This window comes from Grampus griseus, assembly GCF_964374135.1.
Source record: "Grampus griseus genome assembly, chromosome: 14".
Classification (NCBI taxonomy): Eukaryota; Metazoa; Chordata; class Mammalia; order Artiodactyla; family Delphinidae; genus Grampus; species Grampus griseus.
The window spans coordinates 22,810,913-22,837,800 of NC_139008.1; the positions used below are offsets into that span (position 1 = coordinate 22,810,913).

General features: G+C 42.3%; 1 protein-coding gene across 1 annotated transcript in view; it reads right to left on the reverse strand.

Annotated features, from left to right (window-relative positions):
- The window catches only part of IQCK (IQ motif containing K), a 126,132-nt gene that overhangs the window by 84,279 nt on the left and 14,965 nt on the right, over positions 1-26,888 (reverse strand). Inside the window, exons 5-6 of the mRNA XM_082670491.1 lie at positions 2,839-2,891; positions 2,624-2,701 (exon numbers count right to left, since the gene is read on the reverse strand). Of these exons, the coding sequence (XP_082526617.1) occupies positions 2,624-2,701; positions 2,839-2,891 (131 nt within the window). The remainder of the gene's footprint in view (positions 1-2,623; positions 2,702-2,838; positions 2,892-26,888) is intronic.

A 26,888-nucleotide genomic window follows, 5' to 3' on the forward strand; every position in this document is an offset into this window, starting at 1 on the left:
ACATTTTTATCATGCTCGGGGCACCTCTTTGAAAGGTAATGGAAGCAGAGAACACAAATGCCAGTTAAAGCAAGAGCTTTTGCGTTTCTGTTCTTGTGGAGTCCAACTGAAATGCTTGCTATTGCTACTTTGCAGTATACTTACATGAGCTGCCAGCGGAAGTTAGCAACTATTTTAAATTAAGGTATTTTTACGATAAATGACTAGAGATTTGAGAGAACTCTTACTTAGAGAAACTCTCTTATTTTTAAGACTCTTCTTCATTGTTTTTTTTTTTTTAATATTTATTTATTTACTTACTTGTTTGGTTGCATCAGGTCTTAGTTGCGGCAGGTGGGCTCCTTAGTTGTGGTTCCAGAGCTCCTTTACTGTGGCTTATGAACTCTTAGTTGCAGCATGCATGTGAGATCTAGTTCCCAGAACAGGGATCGAACCCAGGCCCCCTGCATTGGGAGTGCAGTCTTAACCACTGCACCACCAGGGAAGTCCCTTCATTGGTTATTGTAAGTGGGAAAATGTTTCATTTTCAACCTGGAGAAATATGCTGATCTTTCACTTATTAATCATTTATAATCTATAAATTATAGGCTTTCCATGTTCTTTTCTTTTTTTTTTTTTTTTTTGCGATACACGGGCATCTCACTGCTGTGGCCTCTCCCGTTGCGGAGCACAGGCTCCGGACGCGCAGGGCCAGCAGCCACGGCTCACGTGCCCAGCCGCTCCATGGCACGTGGGATCCTCCCGGACCGGGGCACGAACCCGCGTCCCCTGCATCAGCAGGCGGACTCCCAACCACTGCGCCACCAGGGAAGCCCGGCTTTCCATTTTCACAGTGGACAAAATTAGGCAGAGGCTTAGAAGCTTAATAAGAAGCAAGATTTTCTAATATCGTTCTCTTTCCAATGTATAGGTAGTCTCAGATTTTTAAAAACTGGTTAATACCTGAATTCTTTTAAACTCTCAAAATTGAGAAAGTCAGCCAAGGGTCTATTCAACTTGGCATTCCCCAGAAGGGCAGATTTAAGCAAAAGATGTAACATTTGAGGGCTAAGGGTCTAATTTCATTTTTTTCTACTCTGTTTAATATGGGATTTTACAAAACTTACTTAATTTCCTAGTGTCTCAGTTTCCTGACATTGTTCTTGCAAAGGGCTGGTGTGAAAATATTTTCAAAGAAATAAGTTAAATATTATTTTCTCTAAATTGAGTTGTCTTTCTTCCACTTATGGCTTAAAATTGTGGATCACTGCTTAAACGTCATCCTCCAGGGACTTCCCTGGTGGTCCAGTGGCTAAGACTCCACACTCCCAATGCAGGGGGCCTGGGTTCGATCCCTGGTCAGGGAACTCAATCCCATATGCCATAACTAAAGATCCTACACATGGCAACAAAAATCCTGCATGCTGCAACTAAAGATCCCAAACATGGCAACAAAGATCCTGCACGCCACAACTAAAGATCTGGCACACAGCAACAAAGATCCTACGTGCCACAACTAAGAACCGGCGCAGCCAAATAAATAAATACTAAAAAAAAAAAAAAGTCATCCTCCAAGTGAGGTCTTTCCTGACCGCCCTATATAAAATTAAGTCCCGTCAATACTCTATATTCTCCCCTCTCTGCTTTATTCTTCTCTATAGCACTTACTTGCTTATTGTCTGCCATCCCCCACCAGAATATAAGCTCCACTAAGTCAGGAGTTTTGGCTACTTTGTTCACTGCTTTATCTCCAGCACCTAGAATGATGTTTGGCACACAGTAGTACTCAATAAACATTTACTGTACGAATGAACAAATTATGCAAATCTAGAAATGTCATAGGCTATAAAGCTATCAAAGGCATGAATTAGATGTAATTGAATCAACATGGCTAGATCTCAAAAGCATGTATTTCAGTCAAATAAAAGCAAGTTGCAGGATAATGCATAAATTTCCTCATCTGCAAAATAGGGCTGGTAATAGCATTGTTATGAGGATCAAGTTAGTTCATGAGCGTTAAATGCTGAGACCCGTGATACAAGCACTCAATAAATGTTAGTGGTCATTATTATTACTATATCACTGATGATAAACAGGTCACATAAAGTAATATTACTAATTTTGTATGATATAATCTAATTTTATATAATTAAGTAACTAATTTTAAGACAACGGAAGGATGCAGTATAGACCAAGCTGATTAATTCTGTGAGGAGAGAAAACTCAGATTAGAATGACGGTCAAAGAGAGTATTAACCTCATCTGTCATGTTCTAATATTTTAAATGTAAATGATGCATATAACTACAAAGTAATATTTAGAAAAGTTTAGTCGTATTTCCTGAGACATAATGACCTTTAGGGCTAGGAGGAGAGGAAGAGAGAATGGAGAGATGAATTACTTAGGATAAGAAAATTTTTTAAGTTTTCTATTTTATTTCTGAAGTGCTTCTTGAATAATCACTGCATGGATAGGATGCCCTTAGCCTAGAATAAAAATAACCAGAGAAAGGAGCCACATACACAACTGATGCAGGGTCCTGGATGGATTACATGAGTTAGTTCTCATAGATTGGAGGAAAACTATCATTAACACAATCTTCAAGTTAGGAATAAATTATTCAAAGCCTTGTGTCATTACTTACTGCAGTTTCAGCCACTCTTCCACAAATGGAATGGAGAAGAATTCTGTGAATGTCTCCCCTATCCTCTTTGGATTTTGACTGGTCACGATGCCATATGTTTTGATCAACAAGAAAACAATAAGCAAGAATTCAAGTCAGTTGTTGCTATTCTGCTGGCAAATCAACACTATTGAACCCTTAGGGTCATGGAATATTCAAAGACGTGAAAAACTTACTTGTATAACCATTCGGTCAGAAAATCACAGGCAATGAATTTGGTTCTTTTCCTCTAAAGAGAGAAGAGAGAATTAAATTATATTCTTTGCCCCCACGCTTAAGTTGGACAAAGGAGGAGGGGTTAGTTGATTGCTCGTGTTAGATGAAATATGCGTAAGTCCTTGGTGAGGTTTATAAGCACACCGACAAACAATAACTCAGGCAATGGAAAGAATTCTGACAACATTTCGCTAGTCGTCTTGGGTAAGCATATATTCTGACTATATTAACAGGGACTAATAGAAGACAATGCACATAGTAGGAGGCTTATTACATGCATTTTGGATTTATCTCAGAAGGATTTCTTTAAATCTAGACCTTGATTCAGAGTAAGTATATTTATTCCTTTCCCCCAGTCCACTCAGATCCTCAGAATAGCAGTACTTCGGGTCTGGGTGCCGTTGGCCAGTGCATTGACTCTGCCAGCTGCCCACCCATCAGCCCCTCTCCACTTCATCCTTATTACCAGAAACCTGATGACAATCAGTCCAGGGGAAAAACATTTCCCAGCCTCCCATGTAGCAAGGGACAACCATATGACATAGTTCTGCTGTTTGAGATAGAAATGGACACGTCCCATGGATTTCTGAGAAAGTGCTACTTTCTTGATTTCTGCTGCCCTTTTCTTTGAAGTTTCCTTCTACTTCTTTCAGTCTAGAACACAGATGTGGGGCTGGAAGTGGAGCAGCACCTACCAGCCAAGAGGCCAAAAGCAGGGGGTTAGAAGGAACCTGGGCCTTTAATGACTTCTTTAAGCCACTGTACCAGTTTGTGGCTGACCTATTCTGGATATCCTGATACGTAAGGAAAAATAAACTCCATCTGGATTATTGGCACTGTTCTTGAGTTTTCATAACATGAAGCTGAATGCAGTTCCTAGGTGATACACAGCTAGTAAGCCACAGGGAAAGAACGTCCTAGAGTAATGGGGGACGAGGCTCGCAGAACAGCAAAGGAGAGGAGCACTGGGTATCCTGCTTCCTAGTCCCATTTAAAGTGTCTTGTAACCCAAACAGAACCAGTTAACTCCTTTTAGAAGATTGTTATGGGACTTCCCTGGTGACGCAGTGGTTAAGAATCACCTGCCAATGCGGGGGACACGGGTTCGAGCCCTGGTCCGGGAAGATCCCACATGCCATGGAGCAACTAAGCCCATGTGCCACGACTACTGAGCCTGCGCTCTAGAGCCGGCAAGCCACAACTACTGAGTCTGTGTGCCACAACTACTGAAGCCCACACGCCTAGAGCCCGTGCTCCACAACAAGAGAAGTCACCGCGATGAGAAGCCCGTGCACGGCAGCGAAGAGTAGCCCCTGCTTTCCGCAACTAGAGAAAGCCCGTGCGCAGCAACGAAGACCCAAGGCAGCTAAATAAATAAATAAATATTGTTCAAATAGCAGGGGCTAAGAACCAGTCGTTGGTTAGTTACCATGTGAAGAGATCCTTCCCAGGAATGAAGGCAAGACAGACTCTGCTGGAAATTCTCCTTGCCCCTCCAGGTGTACCCTTTTCCACCGCACTCTGTGCCTTAGCAGGTTGATTTTATGGTTCATATCAACCAGGCTCGTTTACTCTGTTGTTGGGTCCAGCCACTGGGAGGTACCAGCAGGAGATCCGAGAGAGGGAAGAGAGAAAGGCAGGGTATAATGGGTTGAGCTGTGTCTCCTCCCGGCCCCTTTGCCCCAAATTCAGATTCTCCCACACTTCAGAAAGTGACCTTATTTGGAAATTGGATCATAATTAGTTAAGCCCAGCCACTCCTGAAGTACACAACAACTCCAATGAGAGTGAACAAATTTGGGGTTCTATTAGTAAGGAAGAAGAGTAGACCACCAATGGCAGATTCCTAACGACATAGTGCTAGACCCTGGATCCAGCTATGCCTGAAGCCAAATCCCCTGAACCTTTCATGAGCCAATATATTTCCTTTTTTTACTCAGCCAGTTTGTGCTGTTTATTGCTTCCAACAGTAAGAGTTTTAGTTACTATTCCTTTCTTCTCCCATTGGCTAACTCCATTTGCCTTTCAAGATGCCTCTTGGGGGCTTCCCTGGTGGCCCAGTGGTTAAAAATCTGCCTGCCAATGCAGGGTACACAGGTTCGAGCCCTGGCCCAGGAAGATCCCACATGCCACGGAGCAACTAAGCCCGTGCACTACAACTACTGAGCCTGCGCTCTAGAGACTGTGCACCACAACTACTGAAGCCCGCATGCCTAGGACCTGTGCTCCACAACAAGAGAAGCCACCGCAGTGAGAAGCCCGCCCTCTGCAACTAGAGAAAGCCCACTCGCAGCAACCAAGACACAACACAGCCAAAAATAAAATAAATAAATTTATTTAAAAAAAAGATGCCTCTTGGAAGCCTTTCTGAGCATTCTTACCCTCTTCGGTTTAGAGTAAGCACCTCCCACCACCGCCAGTTCTGTGTGTCCCTCTGTCACAGCACCTCAGGTGTAACTGTAACCTAACTGCCAGCCCACATGCCCATTTCCTCTATCAAACTATAAATTCTCTGAGGACAGGGGATGTGTCTTCTTTTTCTTTATGTTCCCAGTGCTTGAGTGCCTGGCAAAGAGTAGGTGATCAATGAGTGGTGAGTAAGTGAATGACTGACCTCACCATTCAACTCTCAAGCAAAAAAGCAAGAAGGAACTCATGCACAAGAATTCTGACATTTATAAGTAGGCATTGCTAATAAATTCTGGACAATTTCTCTTCACTTTCTTCCCCTAATGTTTTATTTATTAGGGGAAATATTTTCTTCTTCTTTTTTTCTTTTTCCCCCTTTACTTTGAAATAGCCAAATCAGCTTTATAAGCTTAAATAAGGTTAAAAAGATTGTTGTAAAATTGATTCTCACCAAAAAGGAAAGTGCCACTTAAGATTTTTCACTGAAAGCTTTATTATAGCTGTTAGTACATAAAATACGGGTGCCTGATTTGCTGGAGATGCAGTCTTTTACCTCACTGCTGATAGCCTTTTATTAAAAAAGTGAAACACTGCTGGCCATGGTAATAAAATTAAATGTACTAGACCATGTAATGGGGTCTTCTAAGTCTGCATTGCAAGAGTAAGATTCCCCTTGAAAAGCTACCTTTAACCAAAATAAGAAAATACTTGTACAACAATGCAAATATGTATCTAGCATGAAGCGCCAGCTAATAATTGAAACAATCCTGCAGCTGTAGGAGAGCAGTGTCTCTCTCTCTCTCTCTCTCCTTACAAAAGATGCATTGTTCCCTTAGCGTTCACTGCACCGTTTGGTGGTAAAGATTCCTTCTATGAAGGGAATGCAGCTTGACTTACTCTATTAAATTGACTTTTAAAATAGCCAAATGGTCTGATGTATGAAGGTCATGTAGACAGATTTAATCATTTTGATGCAAAGAAATAAAATTGAAGAAATTGTGTTTTCCTTCTGTCCTGGGCAAGTGTGGACGTGCTGTGCATACTCAGACACACAGAACAGTGGCGATATTGTTCAGCTGTTGTTTAGTTTAAAAATTATCTGCTGGGAGCTGAAAGAGAGAAGGGAAAGCAAATGAAAAGTTGTGGTGAGTGAGGAGATAAGAGAGGAAGTAATAGAGAGAAAATTAAAGAGTGAGATTAAGAAAGTGTGGGCACTGGGGTTTATGTAATGTGGCCAAATACACGGAGTTCATGATTGTTAACGGGTAAAAATGTCCAAGTTTGGGTAAGCAGGGTGATCAGTTAAGGCAACCTTATACGAGGTTAAAAAACAATTTTTAAAAAATCCAGAATTAAAAGGAAAAAGACTAAGCGTCAAGGGATAAGGCATCATCATGTCATCATGAATCTGCAACTCTGTTGTGCATCCAAGAAAACAAGCTGGGTGGACAGCAGGATGAGTTGATAGACTGGTGGACAGATAATGATGAAGCAAATAAAGCGAAACAGTAACCATGAAACCTAGGTGGGTGTTTACTCTGAAATTCTTCCAGCTCTTCTACATGTTGGAAAAAAGTTTATAATAAAACTGAGGGCAGGAGAACAAATCATAAAAGACTCAAACCCCAAAGAGAGAAAGGGCAGAAATCAGACAGTATTTTGTACCAATTTTTATGTTGAATACATGTATAGGAGGCAGACTGGAGGACTGAAGATGGGAAAGAGGAACAACTCACATTAGAAAGCCACTGACGCTCTTCCAGTAACTAATGTAATTTCACCCCACCAAGGTCAAAAGCACAGGCTGTGAGCTTAGTGAAGCATGGCTGGCTAGAGCACGGTGTTGGTTGAGGCTCTCTGGGTCTGCAAGGGAGAGAAAGCTGCTCGGGTTACCTTGGTTACTGGGCTTTTTTCAAAAGTGCGTTTAGGCTAGACTTTGCTGTAACAAACACCCCCCAAATCTGAGAAGCTTGTGTCATCGATGGTTTCTCCCTCGTATTACACGAACATTTCCACCAGCGTGGCTCTCTGCTCCATGCGATCTTTGCTCTGGGCCTCAGGCTGACAGGGCAGCCTCTCTCTGAAATGTTGCTGGTTGTCATGGCAAATGACACGGATACGGTGAAGTATTCTTTGACTCTTAAAGCACATTTTAAATGACACGCCCATTCATTCCACTGACCAAAGCAGTGATGTGGTCAAGCTTCCCTTAGGGAGAGGCCACAAATATTTTTGAACAATAATATAACCTAGCACAGGGGTTACTGTAAAGGTAGAAGGAATGTGAGAATTCCTCTTACCAGGGGCAGAGCCAGGTCTCAGGAAGAAGCGGACCAGTGTCCACAGCTGTCCAGGCACGGGACAGGTGAGCCAGAGTCGTCCACCAGTAGCTTGGTGGCCCAGCAACAGCTCTGCTCCTAGCTGCACATGGAACTCAGCTTTTTGGCCGTGGCTTCTTTCTCAACTTGCTGCTGCTTTCTCTGCTGCTCTCTCCTAACTGGTTCTTTCTCCTGCTCTCTCTGCTTTGAGGTCTGCCGACTCACGGCTTTTCAAGCTTTCTCCTGTCTCTGGTGTTTCTCCCCTTCTACCCACACTATGATCTGCCCTTTCTCTCTGTTGTCTGACATCCTCACGCCCCAGACAGGAGAATCTGATTGGGCTGGTTAGACACTACCCAGGATGGACCATCCCTGTTGGGCAGAGCAATGCCAGACCATTTCCCAGCCACTTGCCATCCCCGAGAGGCTGCCCACAGGGCCTGAAACTTATTCCTGGCTCAGTCACTTGTGGCCAGAGTGATGGGGACATGGACAAAGCAGGGACAAGGGCCTGCAGTTATGGCTGTGGGCATGGCACCCACTTAGAATGTCATGGCCTCCTTTCCCACATAGATGTTCCCCATAAGAAACTTCCAGATACCCGAGACCACGCACCTCCCACCCAAACATGACAAAAGTGAACAATAACTGTAATCCTAGGAATGAGCACACACAAGGACGATAACCAGATGCCAAAATGCTTGTCACAGAAAACTTCAAACGGGCTCATTTTTTTCACCACTGCATTAGAATTTCATTAGTGAAAAATAATACTTCTCAAAAGAAGTCAAAAATATGGACTTGTAACACAAAATGTTGACCAAGACTTCCGGCATGAGCCACGTGGCCATTTCTAAAAGTGTTTTTGGTTTAAAAAAGTAACATTAAAGTAATTCTACCACACCTTTCCTGCAAGAATCTATTTTTTCCACTCCTTAGAAATTTTTTTCAAACAAAAGCTGATGGTACTTCTCATTTCCCTTATTAGTCAAGGACAGGAAATGGAGTTTCTTCCCTCACTGACCAGAGCCCTTGCACTTTTAAAAAGATATTCAGGTATTTTATTTTTTTTAAATACTAGAATAAATGACTATTACATGGGCAAGGAATATAAAAAGAAAAAAAGGTTTTGTTTTACTGAATTATTCATAGTAGAAAATTTTAATGCCATGAGATCATCAAAGGACTTATCAGGAGTTAGAAATAGTTTCCTGATACCAACTATTGTTTACAAAACTCTTCACTGTAATGGAATTTGATGAGCAACCAAAGGCGAAAGGGAAAATTTTACATTGCATGGGATAGGATGGGGAAAGAGGTGGAAAGTCTTATCACCCCTATCCAGACTCTGCATTTAATCTGTATGTAAAGCTGAGATAAGGTTTATTTTCAGCCATCATTTTATTCATGTATAAAACTCCTGATTTCTTTCCAAATTAAGCAAGGTGCACTGTTCCAGTTTGGCCTTGTTCAGTAAACATTTACTGAGGACCTGCTATGTGCCAGGCCCCAGGCTAAATGCTAGAGATGACGAAATGAGTAGGGCATGGCCCACTGCGGTTATTAATTCAATGCCCAGCAACCACCCCCAAGCTGGGTAGTAGCTGTGATGAGTATAGAGGATAAACCCCATCTCTAGCTCCGGGTGTGAACCCTGATAAGGCAGTCGAGATGATCCCACCTCACCTGCCACCTACACGGAAACCAATCTGGTCCACATTCATCCTGACCAAAGGGATTCACTGACTCAGGATGGACACGTAATTAATTTCAGAGTGATAAGATGTGGGAGGAGACGTGCTGGGGCTTCTGGGAAACCATTTCATTTGCTTTTCTGAAAGAGCTTGAGCATTCTCTCCTTCTGGCTGAGGCAAAACCTAGCACAGTGGCCACTGCTGTGTTACTGTTTTGAGGGAAGCCAGCTTAAGGATAAAGCTGACTCTATAAGAGGCCAAGCAGAGAGACAGAAAAAAACCAGGTTTTCAATTATATCACTGAGCACCTGAATCAAACCAATCCCGAAGCCTTCCTTCTTTATCTCAGAAACTTCTAGTTTCTAGCTCCCTGAGCCAGTAAATCCCCTTTATTATTTCAGCCACTTTCCTGCTAGTTGAAACATAATGAACTGTAGCCAAGATAGCTGCCCAGTATCCCTTCTGCCTTCTTCTGGTAACAGTGCCCTGAGTTCCTATTGGGGTCCACCCTTCCCAACTCTAAAGCTGTGTGCCTTGGGTAAGACTCCTTCCATTTGCCTAACAGCCCACTAAATGCCCCTAGTTCCAAGGATTGATTCCAGAGTAGGTCATTGACCTGAGCCAGTTGGATTAGAGAGGAACTCTGGGAGAGACTTTCTCTTCCTCTGCTACCCTTGAGCCTTATGAAATGGGGGATGATGCCACAGGGGAGGGACCGTTTGAGGGTGGAGCCAAGCCAGAGCAAACAGAATCGAGAGACAGAGGGGGAACGAAGTCATGAAGACATCACTGGGCCCCCAGATCAAGCTGTAAAGGAAGATCTCCCCATGGGCCTCTTGTCTTCATAATAAACAAACAAAAAATCCTCTGCTACTTAAGTCAGTTAGAATGGGGTTTTCTGTCACTTGCAGGACCTGCCTCAAGGAGTTAACACCAGCAAATATGGGGATGTTAGCTCTGCATACTTAACACATCCAGCTGAAACAAACTCTTGAGTTCAGACTACTTTTTACTGCTAACAATAAACCTCACATCAAAAACTGCTTACAGTAAAAATCATTAACTTTATACTCTGAGTGCCCAAAATATATTCAGAGATGCATTGGAAAGAATTTCCCAGTGAAGTTTATCACAGCCACTAAGCCAGCTATGCTTAATATAGCAGTCCAATTAAGTTCTAATTAAGTTCTGATCTCTTGTGTTTCAATTAAGCTAATCTAAAGGCATGGCTGAATGTCAGGGGATCGGTTAAGAACATCAAGCCAACTGTAATGTCTAGTCTTTATAATGATATTTATGTGTCTCAAACTTAATTTACTCCAGTGGAATACAACTCAGTACATGAGAGAACAGGAATGGTATTATAACCTTTTAATCAACCATCCGTCTAAAGAGACTGCTGAATGTCTATCTTAACAATTGCACAGTTGATTTCCTGCCTTAAAACCTTTTCCCCCTTCCAACTCACATAGACTCTGGCAGCCCAGGGGCACCAGGGAAGGCAGCTATCACTATAAATGGAAGATCAGGAAGGTCAAGGTCAACAGAGACTCTGTAAGTCTGCAAGTCTGTAAGTCTGTAACTCTGCAAGTCTTCGTGAAAATTCAGCTCCCACGAAAACTCCTATGTCAGTATTGAAATACTTGCAAAACTAGCTTCACAGTCATGTCTCCAAGAGACCAAAGGGTCTGGAACATTCCCTTCAAGGTATGCCCTCTGCTTAGAGAAGATGGAGAAGACGTGTCAGGGCCTGTGTAAAAGGAAGCTTCTGGCAGAGGCTCTGATGGCATGTCTGTCCTGATCCATGTCACGATTCCTGCCTGAAACTGGATTTATTCTTTCTTTCACTGTCAACCTGGACCCATCTCTCCTCTCTCTGGTTTTTCACTTGCTGACATCTGCCTCTCTGAGTCCCTTCCTCAAACACAATTCTTAATAACGAGAGCTACCCCTTACTGAGCTAAATGCTGTACTCACATCATCTCATTCAATCCTCCAACAGCTGTGGGGAGGTGGATACTATGATTATCACCCTCCCATTTAACAGATAAGAAAACTGAGGCTCACAGAGTTTAAGGAATCTCCCCAGGGACCCAGAGGGGGATTCAGGGCCCCTGTCCTGCCAGAGCGTCCACCTTTCTCAGCCTAATCTTCACCACCCAAACCCCATGTGGCCAGATTCAGCCCACATCTTCCTTACACACTGCCCTCATTTCCAGTCTTCTGTTCCAGGTCTAAGGAACTTTTTTCCAATTTAATTTTGTTCTTATTTTATTGCTACTTTTCACCATAGCTGTGCCAGTCCCTGAGCTAAATGGTTTAAATACATTACCTTATTTAATTCTCATAAATTCCCTATGTGAAGCAATTATTGTTATCATTATTTCCATTTTACAGGGGAGGAAACTGAGGCTTAGGAAGGTTAAGGTTACAAGGTCACAATGCTAGCAAGGTCCAAGGCCACATATCCAGGAGGAGGTAGAGCTGGGCCTTAAATTCAGGTGAGCATGGCCCAAAACTCCATGCTGAGCTTCCCTTAGACAGCCTCCCATGTAATGACAACAGCAGCTACTACTGTAAAAATCTGGATGGTTCCAGGACTTCAGAACCAGGGTCAGCAAACGTTTTCTGAAAGGGTCAGATAGTAAATATTTTAGGCTTGTGTCCCAGCTCTTCAGCTTTGCCACTATAGTACGAAAGTGGCCACAAACAATATGGAAAGCAATGGGTGTGACTGTGTTCCAGTAAAACTTCACTTACAAAAACAGATGGCGGACGCCAAGGGCCAGAGTGTGCAGCCCTGTGCTTCAAAACATTATCAGTAACAGATAGATACTCTTTCAAGCGGAAGCATGGAAAAATCCATAGTTCTTGGTTTCTGACACAGAGGTTTGACTTCAAGAAAGCTGTTTCACCTCTTCTTTCTATTTTCTGGATAACCCTTTATTCTAAGGGATTAACAGTTTAAACATCCTTTAGGTCTAAGACTAGTTTATGACTTGAGTTTTCTCTTCCTAAAAAGTAGCAGGAGAAATGCAGCTCTCTATACAACCAAGAAGTTCAATGACTTATTTTAAGATATGTTCTTGTAAAAAACCAATCAATTGAATCTTATTTTCCTTCGTTTTAAAAAATGGCTTCTATCCGTTAGACATAAATTCTCAAGAGAAATCTGGGATACTTGCTGACTGCCTTCCTTCCTTCCTTCCTTCCTTCCTACTTTCTTTCCTTCCATCCTTCCTTCTCACTAACTGTGATGCTAGCATCTCTTTAACACTTGGCGGTCTCTTCATATTGCATTGTCAGGTTCTGAACTCACCGTAATTTCTGAGAGTTATGTTTAGATTTTTACAAATAAATATCATTTCTTTAAGGCACTAGTATTTTAAGGATGAGGAAAGTCCATCCTTGGCCATGTGTAATATCCAGAAAGTAGTAACAAGGATACCACCTTCCATTCATTCAAGCAACAGTTGGTCACCCAGAAGGGGCCATGGGGGAATGACATTCCTTTCACAGACTGGCTATTTTCCAAGATAATGTTAATAGTGTCAACAACAGTTACATGTAATGAATGCCTTCCAAGTGTCAGGCACTCTTTTAAATTTTACTTAACTCATTTATCCTCACAACAACTACACATTATTAGGTTCTTATGATTATTCCCACTTTACAGATTAGGAAATAGGGGCACAGAAAGGCTAAATACCTTCCCCCAAAGTCATTTAAGAGTAAATGGAGGGCTTCCCTGGTGGCGCAGTGGTTAAGAATCCGTCTGCCAATGCAGGGGACACGGGTTTGAGCCCTGGTCTGGGAAGATCCCACATGCCACGTGGCAGCTAAACCCGTGCGCCACTGCTACTGAGACTGCATGCCTAGAGCCCATGCTCCGCAACGAGAAGCCACCACAATGAGAAGCCCACGCACCGCAACGAAGAGTAGCTCCCGCTCGCCGCAACTAGAGAAAGCCCGCGTGCAACAAAGAAGACCCAACACAGCCAAAAATTAAAAAATAAAATAAAATTTAAAAAAAGAGTAAATGAAAACAGAATTTGAACCCGGTTGGACTCCAGAGCTAGCTCCTTCACACATTACCTAATGTAATCCTCAGTCATCCTGTCTGTGGTTTACAAATGAGGAGAGGAGGAAGCTGTAGGCAAGTAACTTCCCTGAAGATACTAGGCTAGAGACAGAAGTCAAACCTGCCACCTGCTGCCAAATCCATTTTATTTCTAATGCAGTGTAAGAGGTAAATTGCAAAAAAGGGCCATTCTCCACCCCTCCCTGTATACATGTCTTCCCACCAAGAGATGGACTCTATTTCTCACTCCTTGAATCTGGGCTGGCCTCATGCCTTGCTTTGGCCAATGTGACACAGCAAAAGTGACACTGTACCAGTTCCAAGCCTCAGGTTCAAGAGCCTTGAGGACTTCTACTTAAATTCTTGCAACCCTGTCCATCTGTCATGTGAGCAATCCAGGGTTAAACTGATGGAGGATGAGAGACCAAGTGGAACAGAGATGATCCATCCCAACTGACGCCATCTTAGACCAGCCAGCACCCAGCCTACCTGGTAGCTGACCACAAACACATGAACAAACCCAGCCAAGGCCAGAAGAACCTCCCAGCTGAGCCCAGTCCAAATTGCTGACTTGCAGAACAGTGAGCTAAATAAATTGTTGTTTTAAGACACTAGCTTTTGAGGTAGTTTGTCATGTAGCAAAAAGTTAACTGATGCCAGAGTATAAAAAATGAAACGCAATTTATGGCCAAATGGTAACATTCTCCCTATCAAGTGGCCAGTCAAGACTGCTACCATAGCCACCCGGCACAGAACCATGCCCCTGAAGGCAAGAGAACAAAGCTTTAGAGTAGAGCAGGAAAATCCTATCACAGAGCCACTGCCTTTATTTTGTAGGACAACCATGGGGTTATCCTCAAGTCAGAGCCTGCTGGCTTTCTTTTTAAAGCCTTGTCTTTTGAGGATGACTTTGATTTTTAGAAACAAAAGCAACTCCCAGCCAAGTTTGGAGAATGAAGTGATCAATGTTGCTTTTGTTAAAAAGAAGAAAGAAAAGAAGCATGACTATACAGCTATAATAAGACTTTCTTGCACGGTTTACAAACTGGATCTGACAGCAATTCCAAGAGTTGCAAAGGGAAGGCTTTTCAGCACTAGCAGCTTTATTGACATAGTAGAACTGGGTGCCAGGCTCCAAAGCCTGACTCCTGCTTCAAACCCAGGCTCTTCCTCTTAGGAGCCATGTGAACTTCTCAGTCTCAGGTTTCCTCAGCAACAAAATGAGACAGTAAAATCGCCCATTCAAAGTGTTACTGTGATGATTAAATGAGACCACAATGTGAAATAATGCCTGGCATTTAGGAAGTACTCTTGATTGCCATTAATCACCATTGATTAATCACACAGATGGTAACTGCTTGGTAACGATAGGTCATTATGAAACAGCCCTTAACTTTGAGCCATATTTCCTATTTAGGTGCTAGATTCCAAAATGAAAAACTGAGATCTGCTGTCTGAACCCATTTAAATATCATGACATTCAATCAAATGTAATAAGGTCAGGTTAAAAACTTGGTTTCCTCCACTCTTAGGTATCTACCCAAGAGAAATGAAAACATGCTCACAAAGACTTGTAATCAAATGTTCACAGCAGCTTTATTCATAATAGCCAAAAACTGGAAGCAACCCCAAAACAAAGTCCATGCAATGAAAACATTATTCAGCAATAAAAATGAATTAAGTACTGCTACCTGCTACAACATAAATGAACGTCAGAAACACTGTACTAAGTGAAATAAACCAGATGCAAAAGACTATATTGTGTGTGATTCTATTCCCATGAAATGTCCAGAAAAGGTAAATCTATAGAGATAAAAAAATAGATCAGTGGTTGCCTGGGGGCAGGAGTAGGAATGAGAAGTAACATCAAATGATCACTAGAGATATTTTGTGATGATGGGAATGTTCTAAAATTAGGTTGTGGTGCACAACTCTAAATTTGCTCCACTTAAAAAGAGTGGATTTTTAAAAATCATTTTTTAAAAGTGTGGCAAAATATACACAACATAAAATTTACCGTCCTAACCATTTTTTAGTGTGCAATTCAGTAGTGTTAAGTACCTTCACATTGTTGTGTAACCAATCTCCAGAATTCTTTTCATCTTGCAAAACAAATTCCACACCCATTAAACAACAACTTCCCATGCCCCCCTCCCCCAGGCCCTGGAAACCAGCATTCCACTTTCTGTCCCTATGAATTTGACTACTCCAGGTGTCTCATATAAGCAGAATCATACAATATTTGTCTTTTTTGGTGACTGGCTTATTTCACTCAGCATAATGTCCTCAAGTTTCATCCATGTGGTAACATATGACAGAATTTCCTTCCCATTTAAGGCTGAATAATATTACATTGTATGGATATACCATATTTTGTTTATCTATTCATCTATGATGGACACTTCTGTAAATAGTGGATTTTATGGTATGTAAATTGTACTTCAATAAAGCTGTTCAAAAAAAAGTTTTATTTATATATCCTCCTGTCAAAGGACCTTATGGTCATTTCCATTTCAAACAATACTGCATTTAATGTCCTTCTTCAGAGCTCTTTGTGTACAACTATTGAGAGTTTTTGCAGCAGCGTACAACCTTAGAAGAGACATGTCTAGTCAAATAGTATGTTTATTTTCTATTTTACTAGAAAGTTCTGCTAACTTTTTCTCCAGAAGGGTGGTACCAATTATGTACTGGTACATGAAAGTTCTCTTTTCCACAGCTTCATCCATTTCTTATATTGTGAAACATTTATATTTTTGCTAATCTGTGAGACATGATACCACTATGGTTTTATTTTTATTTCCTTCAACATTAGCGAGACTGAGCATCTTTTGATTTGCTCTTGGCTCTCTGGGTCTCCCCTTTTGTGAACTTCCTGATACTATCCTTTGTTTGTTTTTCTATTTCATAGTTCTATTGTGTTGTTCTCTTTTTTCTTATTGATTTATAGGAATTCCTTACAGGCTGGATACTAACCTGTTGTCTATGTTGCAAGTAAGCAGAACAGATTAATAGATAAGAGTCAAGTCAATAAAAGGCAGAGATCAATAGGAGATAGAAAATGGAGAGCCTGAGATCAGGACCACTGCGATATTCATTGTTGTTATTCTCCGTGTGCTTCCCACAGGGCCAAAGAATAATCATAACAGTATCAAGTTATTTATTGAGCACTTGCTATGTGCCAGGTATTACCCCCATGATCTAGCTTGATGCTCAGAACAAGCTGGTGAAGTAGACATTATGGTCCCTCTTTCACACATGAAAAACTGAGACTCGGTGATAGGAGGTTATTCAAGTAAGTAGCCCAACTGAGATTCCAACCCAGCTTTATCGATTCTAATACCTTCTCTTAAAATTTTTAAAAAATTTTATCAAATAATACCTATGCATAAAGGATCAAATAATATTAAAATAGCCCTTGCTCTTTTTTTTTTTTTTTTGGCTGCGTTGGGTCTTCGTTGCTGCATGCGGGCTTTCTCTTGTTGCAGCGAGTAGGGGCTACTCTTCGTTGCGGTGTGCGGGCTTCTCATTGCAGTGGCTTCTCTTGTTGCAGAGCATGGGCTCTAGGTACACGGGCTTCAGTAGTTGTGGCACGCAGGCTCACTAGTCGTGGCGCACGGGCTTACTTGCTCCATGGCATGTGGGATCTTCCCAGACCAGGGCTCGAACTCGTGTCCCCTGCGTTGGCAGGTGGATTCTTAACCACTGCGCCACCAGGGAAGCCCAACCCTTGCTGTTAACTACCACGTTATACTTCCTTTCATAATCAGAGTCCAAAAATATTTGCTGAATGGATGAATCAAAAATCATTACCGAAGACACATATCAACAAGATTTAGCAGCTGAATCCAGGAAGCATGGTGGGGAAAGGTTTCTTATCTGAGACAGACCGAAGACAGAGGAGGATACTCACAACTAGAGTCCCCAAGTGCATAAAGAAATATAAGCAATAATTTTCAATGAAGTGTCATTTAGAATACCAAGAAATCAGAAAATTATATGCCCAACAACAGGCAATAGGTTCAATGCATCAAGGTGCAGCCCTACTATGAAAGTCCACAGAGTTGTTATATGTGGCATTAAGGAAAGATGTTCCTGATATATTGCTAAGTAGAAAGTGCAAGTTACAAACAGTGAGTATAATGTTAAAAAAAATACATTAGTATGTACTAAATATAGAAGTATGAGTATATGTGAATTTTAAAAAGCCTACCAAGATATTTAACATTAACAGGGCTAGAATTATGACGGATGTGGGGTTTTTGGTTGTTTGACTTTGTTTTTCTTATTGGTAGTTTCTAATTTTTCTATACAAAGCAAGTATTACTTGTATAATAATCATTCCATTCTTACCTCTTTTTTAAAATGGGCAAAGGTCAAGAGTCCTTTAAAGGAGTGGGGTTTAAAAGCAAGAGATCTCAAGAACAGATTCCAGATCCAAAGGGCAGGTGAGGCAGGCTCAGGGTCTGGATCCAGACTGAGCTAACGCAGTTCAGTCTGGGTGGGAGGGCAGGAGCCAGCAGGGGCCAGCAAGGGCACTGCAAACAGCCTGCAGGGGCAGGGGTGGGCTGCAGCCTCCATCATTTGGGTCAAGAGTTGATTTCCTGGAGTGGTTAAGGGCTGAGCCTTAAAGTCAGAAGGACAGGTTGGCATCCTGGCTCTGTCTCTAACTAGCTCAGCAACCTGTGTGTGCAAGTAAAGTTGTTCATTCTTTCTAGTCTGCAGTTTCCACATTTAAAGAATGATAAGAACACCACCTATAGCACAAGGCTGATCTTGAAAATCAGTGAGACCTTGTAAACAAATGTTGAGCATCACAGAACCTGGCATAAAGGAGACACCTCATAAATGGTAGTAGTTATGTTCCTAAGGATGTGGTCTGGTGGCAGGGGGGATCAGTATGTCCTGATGGGCAGGGTGGACAGTCAGCAAATAGTGAAGAAATGCAGACCAGGAACTCATAGGAGAACTTAAGAGTACAAACCAGAGATCACCAGTTGGTGAGATCTAGCTTACAAATGTGCTCTGTTTGGCACGCTGTGTTTAATCTTTTTGAAAATTAACTGTTGGTCTTCCCTGGTGGCACAGTGGTTAAGAATCTGCCTGCCAGCAACTAAGCCCCCACGCCACAACTACTGAGCCTGCGTGCCAAGCATGCGTTCTAGGCACACGGGCTTCAGCAGTTGTGGCACATGGGCTCAGTAGTTGTGGCTCACGGGCTCTAGAGCGCAGGCTCAGTAGTTGTGGCACGTGGGCTTAGTTGCTCTGCAGCATGTGGGATCTTCCCAGATCAGGGATCGAACACGTGTCCCCTGCATTGATAGGCGGATTCTTAACCACTGCGCCATCAGGGAAGCCCAAAATAAATAAATTTTAAAAAAAAGAAAGAAAGAAAATTAACTGTCAAAAGTATTTTAAAAATTAATCAGGACAGTTCATGGTAAAATATGAATTGGGGGCTTCTATTGAAAACTCAGGAGGTATGGCCACACTGAGCCCATGTTCTGCATGGTGACGATCAGTAGGAAATGAGAAACGTAGCAGCTGCCCCTGTAGTGCGTGAGCTTCTGTGGTGGCCACAAGGCCCAACCACTCCCTGGTGTCTCTTTATTGTTATTCCATGCCTGTTTCATTAGCTACTTGGCCCTGCAGCCCTTTGAATGTTTTTCCCTTAAAATAAACAGTGCTGATGTCCTGGGTGCAGTAGGTTGAATAATTACCCCACAAAGATGTCCAGGTCCTAATCCCCAAAAGCTGTGAATGTTACCTTACACAGCAAAAGAACTTTGCAGATGTGATTAAATTAAGGATCATGAGATGGGAAGCTTATCCAGGTGGGACCAATGTAATCACAATAGTTCTTACAAGGGAGGAAGGAGGGTAAGAGTCAGACAAGATGTGATGATGGGAGCAGAGGTCAGAGTGATACTATCGCTGGCTTTGAAGATAGACGAGGGCTATGAGCCTAGGAATGTGCAGCCTCTAGAAATGGAAAAAGGCAAATAGATAGATCCTCTCCTAGGTCCTCCAGAAGGAACACAGTCCTGCAGACCCAATTTAGACTTCTGAACCAGAGATATTCTATGCCCTGCGATTATGAGTCCTGTGTAAAACAAAACAAAGCAAAACAAAACAAAACAAAAACCTGCCTGAAGCCTAAGTATTTTCAAATATCTCACTGGATGTTTATTAGGTAAAAAACTGTTTACAATGATCTGAATCTAAAACTTAGCTCCATTTAATATATAAACACAAAGTCTTTCTGCATGGTTTTAATATACATTGATTTTTCCAGAAGAGCAACTATCATGTATATTAAGAGAAAATTGTACCATGTTTTATTCAGAACCTCAGTTTCTCACCATTTCAGAAAATCATATCACCAAGGACAATATCACTTACAGGATTTGAGTGACTGACATAACACATGTGACTCTGCCTTTTGTAGCTGTTGTGTTCATTGTGAGTCTATGCATAGGTGCAAGCAAGTGACCACCTCATAATACCTTCTAGTGTAGTTTTATTTGAGCTTTGAAAAAGGAAATACATGTTACCTATATTACAAATGATTTTTATTTTCTTTCTCATTTATATTATAGCCCACTATAATATAAATGGCCACTATATACATATATTTGAAATTATTGTATGGATAGATTACGATGATAGTGGCCCCTAATTGATCATGCCTCCTGGGTCCGTGCCCCTTAGCAATGTGACTCTGCTACTTCTTCTACATGGAGTCCATTTCTTGCTCACTGTTGAGTTGCTTTGTTGAGTTGCTGGCCTTGTGAGCTGTTTTGAGCAATGCAATGCAATGGAAGTGATGCTGGAGTTCCAGAGCTCCGGCCCTACACTTCTGCCTTCGGCCTTTTGGAAAGCTGCCCTGAAAACAGCAGGCTGTGAAGGAGCTGGTCTGGTCAGCTGGAGGACGAGAGCCAGGCAGAGAGGAGCTGAAGAGCCAAGAGCCAGCACTGAGGCCCCAGACAGGTGACTGAGGGCAGCCTGGACCTCCCGGTGCAGCCTCGACACCAGCTGAAAGCAGCCACATGGGTGAGTCGAGGTGAGACTGACAGAAGAACCGCCAAGTCTCACTGGCAAAAAGAAATAATAAATCATTGTTTCTTTCAGCCATGAAGTTTTCAGGTGGTTTACTGTCAACAATACATCAATCAGGTAACTGATAAATAGGTAGCAGGACTAAGCCTTTCATTTCAGGATAGGTAAGAAGGGCACTATAATATATGATGATAAAGGGAGAGTGGGCCCACCAGGCTTGAGAGCCATCGCTCTGATGAATTCCCATTGCTCTCAAAATAAACCCCACACTCCTCACTGGCCTACACGATACGGCTGCGCAGAGCGACCTTGCCGCCCTCACCTCCCGTCTCGTTCGCTCACTCCGCTCCTGCTCTGTTGGCCACCTTTCTGCTTTGTCCCTGGAAGAGGCCACTGAATTTGGCGGTACTGGGTCATTAAGGAAACTTGAAAAGAGTTGAACCAGAGCATTGTTGGTGACAGAGGGTCACACATTAAAGAGAATGAATGGTAAAAAGTTGGAGATGAGGTGGTTTACACAGTGTGCCAGTGACCATGAAGGAGACAAAGAAAATCACCTAGACAGGGCAGCAAGGTCAAATAGATGGGTTGGAAATTGTTATTTATTTATAACTTCTATTTTTTCTGATTACAAAAATAAGTCATTAGTATTTTAAAATTTTCAAATACTACTGAAATACTGAAATATAATATAGGAGAGCAAAGGCTCCAAAAGTGTCATCTCTCCCCCAACTTACATGTGATTTTTCATTTATTGGCTAACAATTTGGATACTATTATCTACATTCAGGAAATGCCTGTACAATATCTATTATCGGCCCACAGATATCCTTCTACCAGCTATTTGTACAAACTAACCATTTCCAGTCATTACCTTTCACAGAGTATAGCTGTTTAACAACATATAAACCACTGCTAGCACCCAGCTAATTTCACAGTAAAACTAAGAGGCTCATCGACTTTATTTATAGGTGGTCAGTGTAATGCCCTACAGATGCCACTTAAATTTTCTCTATGACCTTTTTACACATAGTTGAAAACAACCTTCTGGGAAAAGATTAAAGAAATCTATTTCACTTGCTGAATTCGTATCATGAAATGAGCAGGGTCTTCATTTACTTCTAAGGCTGACATAACTCATGGAAATTATACATTTATGGTTTAGTCCTCTAATTGTATTCTCTAAAAATTAAGGAATAGAGGAATATCTGGTTATTAAATAATCTGAATTTTATTCTGAGCATTTGAAAGATTTAAATATCTAATGACAAGCAAACTATTTGGTTATGAAATTCATCAGTCTAATTCATAATATCTAAAATGGCATATATACAAAATTGGGTTATTATGAATCGAAATCAAAATCATCAAGCTCGCACACTCTGTCCCAGGCAGAGTCTGTCTGATTCCATAGGCCAGATTCTGAACCACTGGAACATGTGCCATAGACCTCCTCATTCACACACACACACACACACACACACACACACACACACACACACACACACACACACACACACACACACACACACACACACACACACACACACACACACACACACACACACACACACACACACCAGCTGTATGAGTAACTGACCAAATGCTTTATGACCTAGTCATTAGGCATCGCCTCTCTGGTTTTCCTTGAGGTGTCCTGGTGCTCACAGGACAATCTAATGAAAGGCTCTGCCCCAGGAGGTGTCTGCCCCAGGCCTGCCTAGCATCTTAGTCCTCTTCTCTAGTGCCTCCAGATCATTTCTTTTTTTTCTTTTTTAATATTTATTTATTCATTTGGCTGCGCCAGGTCTTAGTTGTGGCATGTAGGATCTTAAGTTGCATAATGCAGGATCTTGTTCCCTGACCAGGGATCAAACCTGGGTCCCCTGCATTGGGAGTACGGAGTTTTTGCCACTGGACCACCAGGGAAGTCCCCAGATCATCTTTCCTATCCAAATCTAGCCTCTGCTTTTGAAAGCCATTAGACCTGCCGTCAGCATGGTCCAGTGGTCAAATTCCTAGACTCAGGAAACAGGCTGCTCGTTTGACTCTTGGCTCTGCCACTCACTAGTTATGTACTTGGCTTGTTGATTAACCCTGGTGCCGCACAGCCCTCATCTGTAAGACGGCAAGAATAGCACCCACGTCAGAAGACTGTTGGGAGCGTTAAATGAGTTTCCGCAGCTAAAGTGCTTAAAACAGTGTCTGGCACAAAGTACGGGCTCTAAATGTGCTAGAAACTACTATTCTTGAATTCCAGCCTCTTTTTCAACTCTCTGGCTCTCCACTGGCTGTGAGGCTCCTTCAATTTTAGACGATTTGTTCCTTCCTCAGCTCTAGCTCCAGGGGACCCGACAGATCTGGACAGCCTCCCCATGGTCTACCTACCTCCGGAAGTAATAAATCCAGACAGTGCAGGTACAGTTAGTAAATGACCTCTTGCATGTAACAGCTATGTGCTCCTGTAACTTAATTATGATCTTAAAAGTAGGCTCTGACTTTTGCAGAATCATATTTATTTATTCATCCCACAACTATTAGTGGGTCCCTACTATGTTCCAGGTATTGCTGGAACAATATCACAGGACAAAACAGAAAATGAGGAAAGCACGAAAAAATAACTAGAAGTCAGCATTTTAAGGGCAAAATACAAATCAGCAATTATTCTTAAGTGACCTAATACAAATGCCGTTTCAAGATATAATTTGAATGGCCCTAATTAACAATGAATTATGCTGCTGTTCAAGAGCCATTTGGATGCACATTCAATTGTGGGTGACAGATAAGAATGCTCCCGTTATGCAATTTCGGCTGGAGGCTGGTTATCATTCAGTTTAAGCATCTATTCCCAATGACAGGATGTGAGGAAGAGCTGAATCAAGAAAATGCAAATCTGTTGTGCAGATCTGGATAAGAGGAGCTCCACTTGGGTCTGACAAATGTTGAGATGGCAATAATGTAATTTTTAAGCCAGCAAAAATAACCCCCAAAAGACTACGTGATGTCGGGGGAGGGGGGGAGGTGGGGAGGGAATCAAATTTAATTAAGAAATCCTAAAATCCTGAATCAGGATTGGCATGGAAAGAAGTAATGATAATTCACCCATCTTGCCTATTTGAAGCGTTCAAATACTGAACTTCCAGGTAAAGACTGAAGAGAAGGTGGGGCAGGAAGGTAACATTCAACGGTGCTTGTGAGCACCCTTCAGTGAGTCATCCTCCTGGTAACGAGAGCACCTCTGTCATCCCTTTAGTAGTTGAGGATTACTCACAGATTACATAGGGTCACACTGCAAGGAAGTGGTCACACTAGGTGTCTAGCTGCCTGTAAAGTTTATCAATTCTTGCAAGTTATCAGTTTTAGGAACCCACTTTTTTTACATCCTTTGATCATTCATTATAGCATTGAAAGTCTAATGCTCCATTCAAGCACCTGCAGCATTTGAGGTTTCATCTGTTTTCATTTAGTCCCAGTGGCAGCTCATCCATGGGATGTCAAAGATGAAGTATGAGTTGGCACAAGGATGCCTCATTACTCTCTAATACAAATAGAAATTTCTCTGATTCTTTAAAAGCGTTTTATCATTGCCTGGAGGCTGGAAACTGTTTCTAGCCCCCCTCGTTACAAAATTATTTATGGGCAAAAATTAGACATGCAACCCTCAATGTAAAATCTTAATTACTGTCCTTTTAGCTGATTTTTGTATAAATTAGAAGAATAACAGTTGAATAAATTAGAATAAAGGCTGCACAAGTGAATATAACTGCCTTAAGGTCTAGAAGTGAATGTCTAGCACCAGATCCACGCTCGCTGTTTCTCCATATTCATTCTTCTTTTGGAGGAGCAAAAGAGAACAAAGGGGAAGAAAATAAAAGCTACCTTTATCCTTCAGCTACCGAGGGCTTTGCTACTCATCTGTGGTTTCCTTGAGGACAGGGCCAGACTTGTCCTCTCTGGGTCCCCAGGGCCTGGCCCCATGATCAGCACATAGTAGGGCTTAATAAATGTTTGTTGAAAGGAACTGAACTTGGGTGGCTTAATATGTTTGCAGATATTCTCACACATATCCAAACAAAGGTTATTCCATTGTGCTCATTTATTTCATTGTTTAATCACTGCGTTCCATCCTTTGATCAAGCTAATAAAAGGCAGGGTACACTGAATATACTTTGGCCAACAGCAGGATTAAAAACAAAGACCCCTGAAATATGACTTGCAGAATTGTCTGGTCTCTCTCATTTAGCAGCAGGACCTGAAGCCAGAGAGGCAAGGCCATCTGATACATACAGGGTCAGGCCAAGGGCTCTGCTCTCTGGTCCCCAGCCTCACTACCATTCCATATGGCCACGCCTTGCCCTGTTTAACACCACACAGAGGAGGGGAAGCTCAGTTACAAATGGGGGACAAGAATTAAGTCGTCAGGGGAAGCCAAACAAGCAAATGAAAAATACACAAGAATAGAAGCAGTTTAGATTTTATAACTTAAGGCAAGTAGCAATCTGTTCTCCAGGAAAGAACCACAAATTTAAAAAATTTGTATTTCCTGGAGCTATTCAGAGGACAGCCTCCAAGCCCCATTTTTTGAGAGGGATGAAAGCACAGGCTCTCGGAGCATCTGGACCTTGGCTGAAGACCTGCTCCATTGCTCACTAGCTGAGTGATCTTAGGTAATGCTCGACTTCTCTGAGTTCCAGGGACCTCCTCTGTAAAAAGCGGTTGATGGAAAAGGGGATCTGGCTTAGAGGTTGATTGTAAGGGTGAAATGTGATGATGCGTATAAAGCAATTTGACCAGTGATGACACACAGTAGACAACTAACCAGTGAGATAGCTTCTCTGACCATTAATACGATCACTAACTATTATGATAGCAGCAGTCAAACCACAAGTGAGGGGACCACCATGACCTGGATGGACAGTCAGTACCTGAATTGCTGGCATTCATTTTACCAGCTTTTTCTGTTTATAGCCCCTTCAGCAGAGCAGCTTCTCATGTTAATGAAAATGGGGATCTGATCATTGTGTTTTTTTCTGGTTCAATCTGGACAACTGGTCTGTACCAGAATGTCAGGAGAATATAGTAGGATTAAGGTTTCCCAGATTTGAATTCACCAGGCCTGTGTCTCAAAACTAAGAATTTCTGCCAGAGCAATATGAAGAAAACCTTGCAATTCTGCCTCTGTTGGGGTGAGAGGTGTGAAGCCCCCTACCACCACTCCCACCCACCAAAAGCTATGAATAGCGGTTGAAATGCATTTTGAGGAAGGAAGGGTAAGCCGAATGCTGCACTTTTCTTTGCTGAGTGGGCTATGCAGGCTGAGAGCCAGAGCTGAATTGTTCAGGACCCAAAAGGGGTCTGGAGAGGCTGTGTGGGAGGAGGTGCCTGGAGAGGACAGACGTGGTTCTAGAGAGGATTAATGAAGTATTGCTTGATAGATGCCAACAAAGCCCTCTTCCCACCTCTCTATGAAAGTATCAGCAAAATAAACCTTCTTCATGAAGTCCTTGTGTAATCAGATGCTTGGGGGGGAGCTGGGACCAAGTGCTGAATAAGGCCTCTGGGTAGCCAAGGAACAAGAGCAAGCCCACTCAGGTAATGGGTGTAACCCACCCTACCTGGGGAGAACCTGCAGCCCAGTAATACTAATGATCAATAATAAGTTAACAAAATAATAATAATAAGTTAACATTTACTGAGTTCTTCCTACATTCCAGGGACTGCCCTAAGTACTTTGTATGGGCCACCTCATTTCATCAGCATGATAATCCCATTGAAACTGTGCCCCATAGGGTTAACCAAAACTGGTGGCTAACAGAAATTCTTGAGCTTGTCTTGAGCAGATAAGGGAACTGCTTGTTAAAAGCCCCTGTGCTTATAACCTGCTTTCACTGATCAAGGATGCCTTAATTATTTTTGCAAATTGCATATCCTCCAAGCTTCATGTAGCCTAGATAATACATCACAAGACTCCGTAACCGCCTCCTATAGATAACACCTCTGACGTATGGGTTGCTATAGTAACGGTGACTTAAGCTGTTTTTCAGAAACTTGGAGTCAGCTCTTGTCCAGTTCAAGCAGGCTAAAACTGGTTGGGACCACCGACCCTAAAACTGGGCCTACATAGTTGTCCCATGAATGACCTTGTGACGTCAGAGAGCCAAAAACTCCACCCTCAGATCATGCTAGCACCTCTATTTTCTGAACATGTATCCCATGAAGAAAGAAGCATGTAATTCAGATATACTTGTGCAGAGCAGTGATCACCTCACCCTTTTCCTGCCTCCAATCACCTTCCCCTGGACCTCTGACGGTATACTCTTCACCCATAAATATCCCAAGCCCCTTGCCTTCGGGAATGTGGACCTGAGACTTGTTCTCCCATCTCCTCACTTGGCTGCCTGGTGAATAAACCCCTTCTCTGCTGCAAACCTCAGTGTCTTAGTATTTGG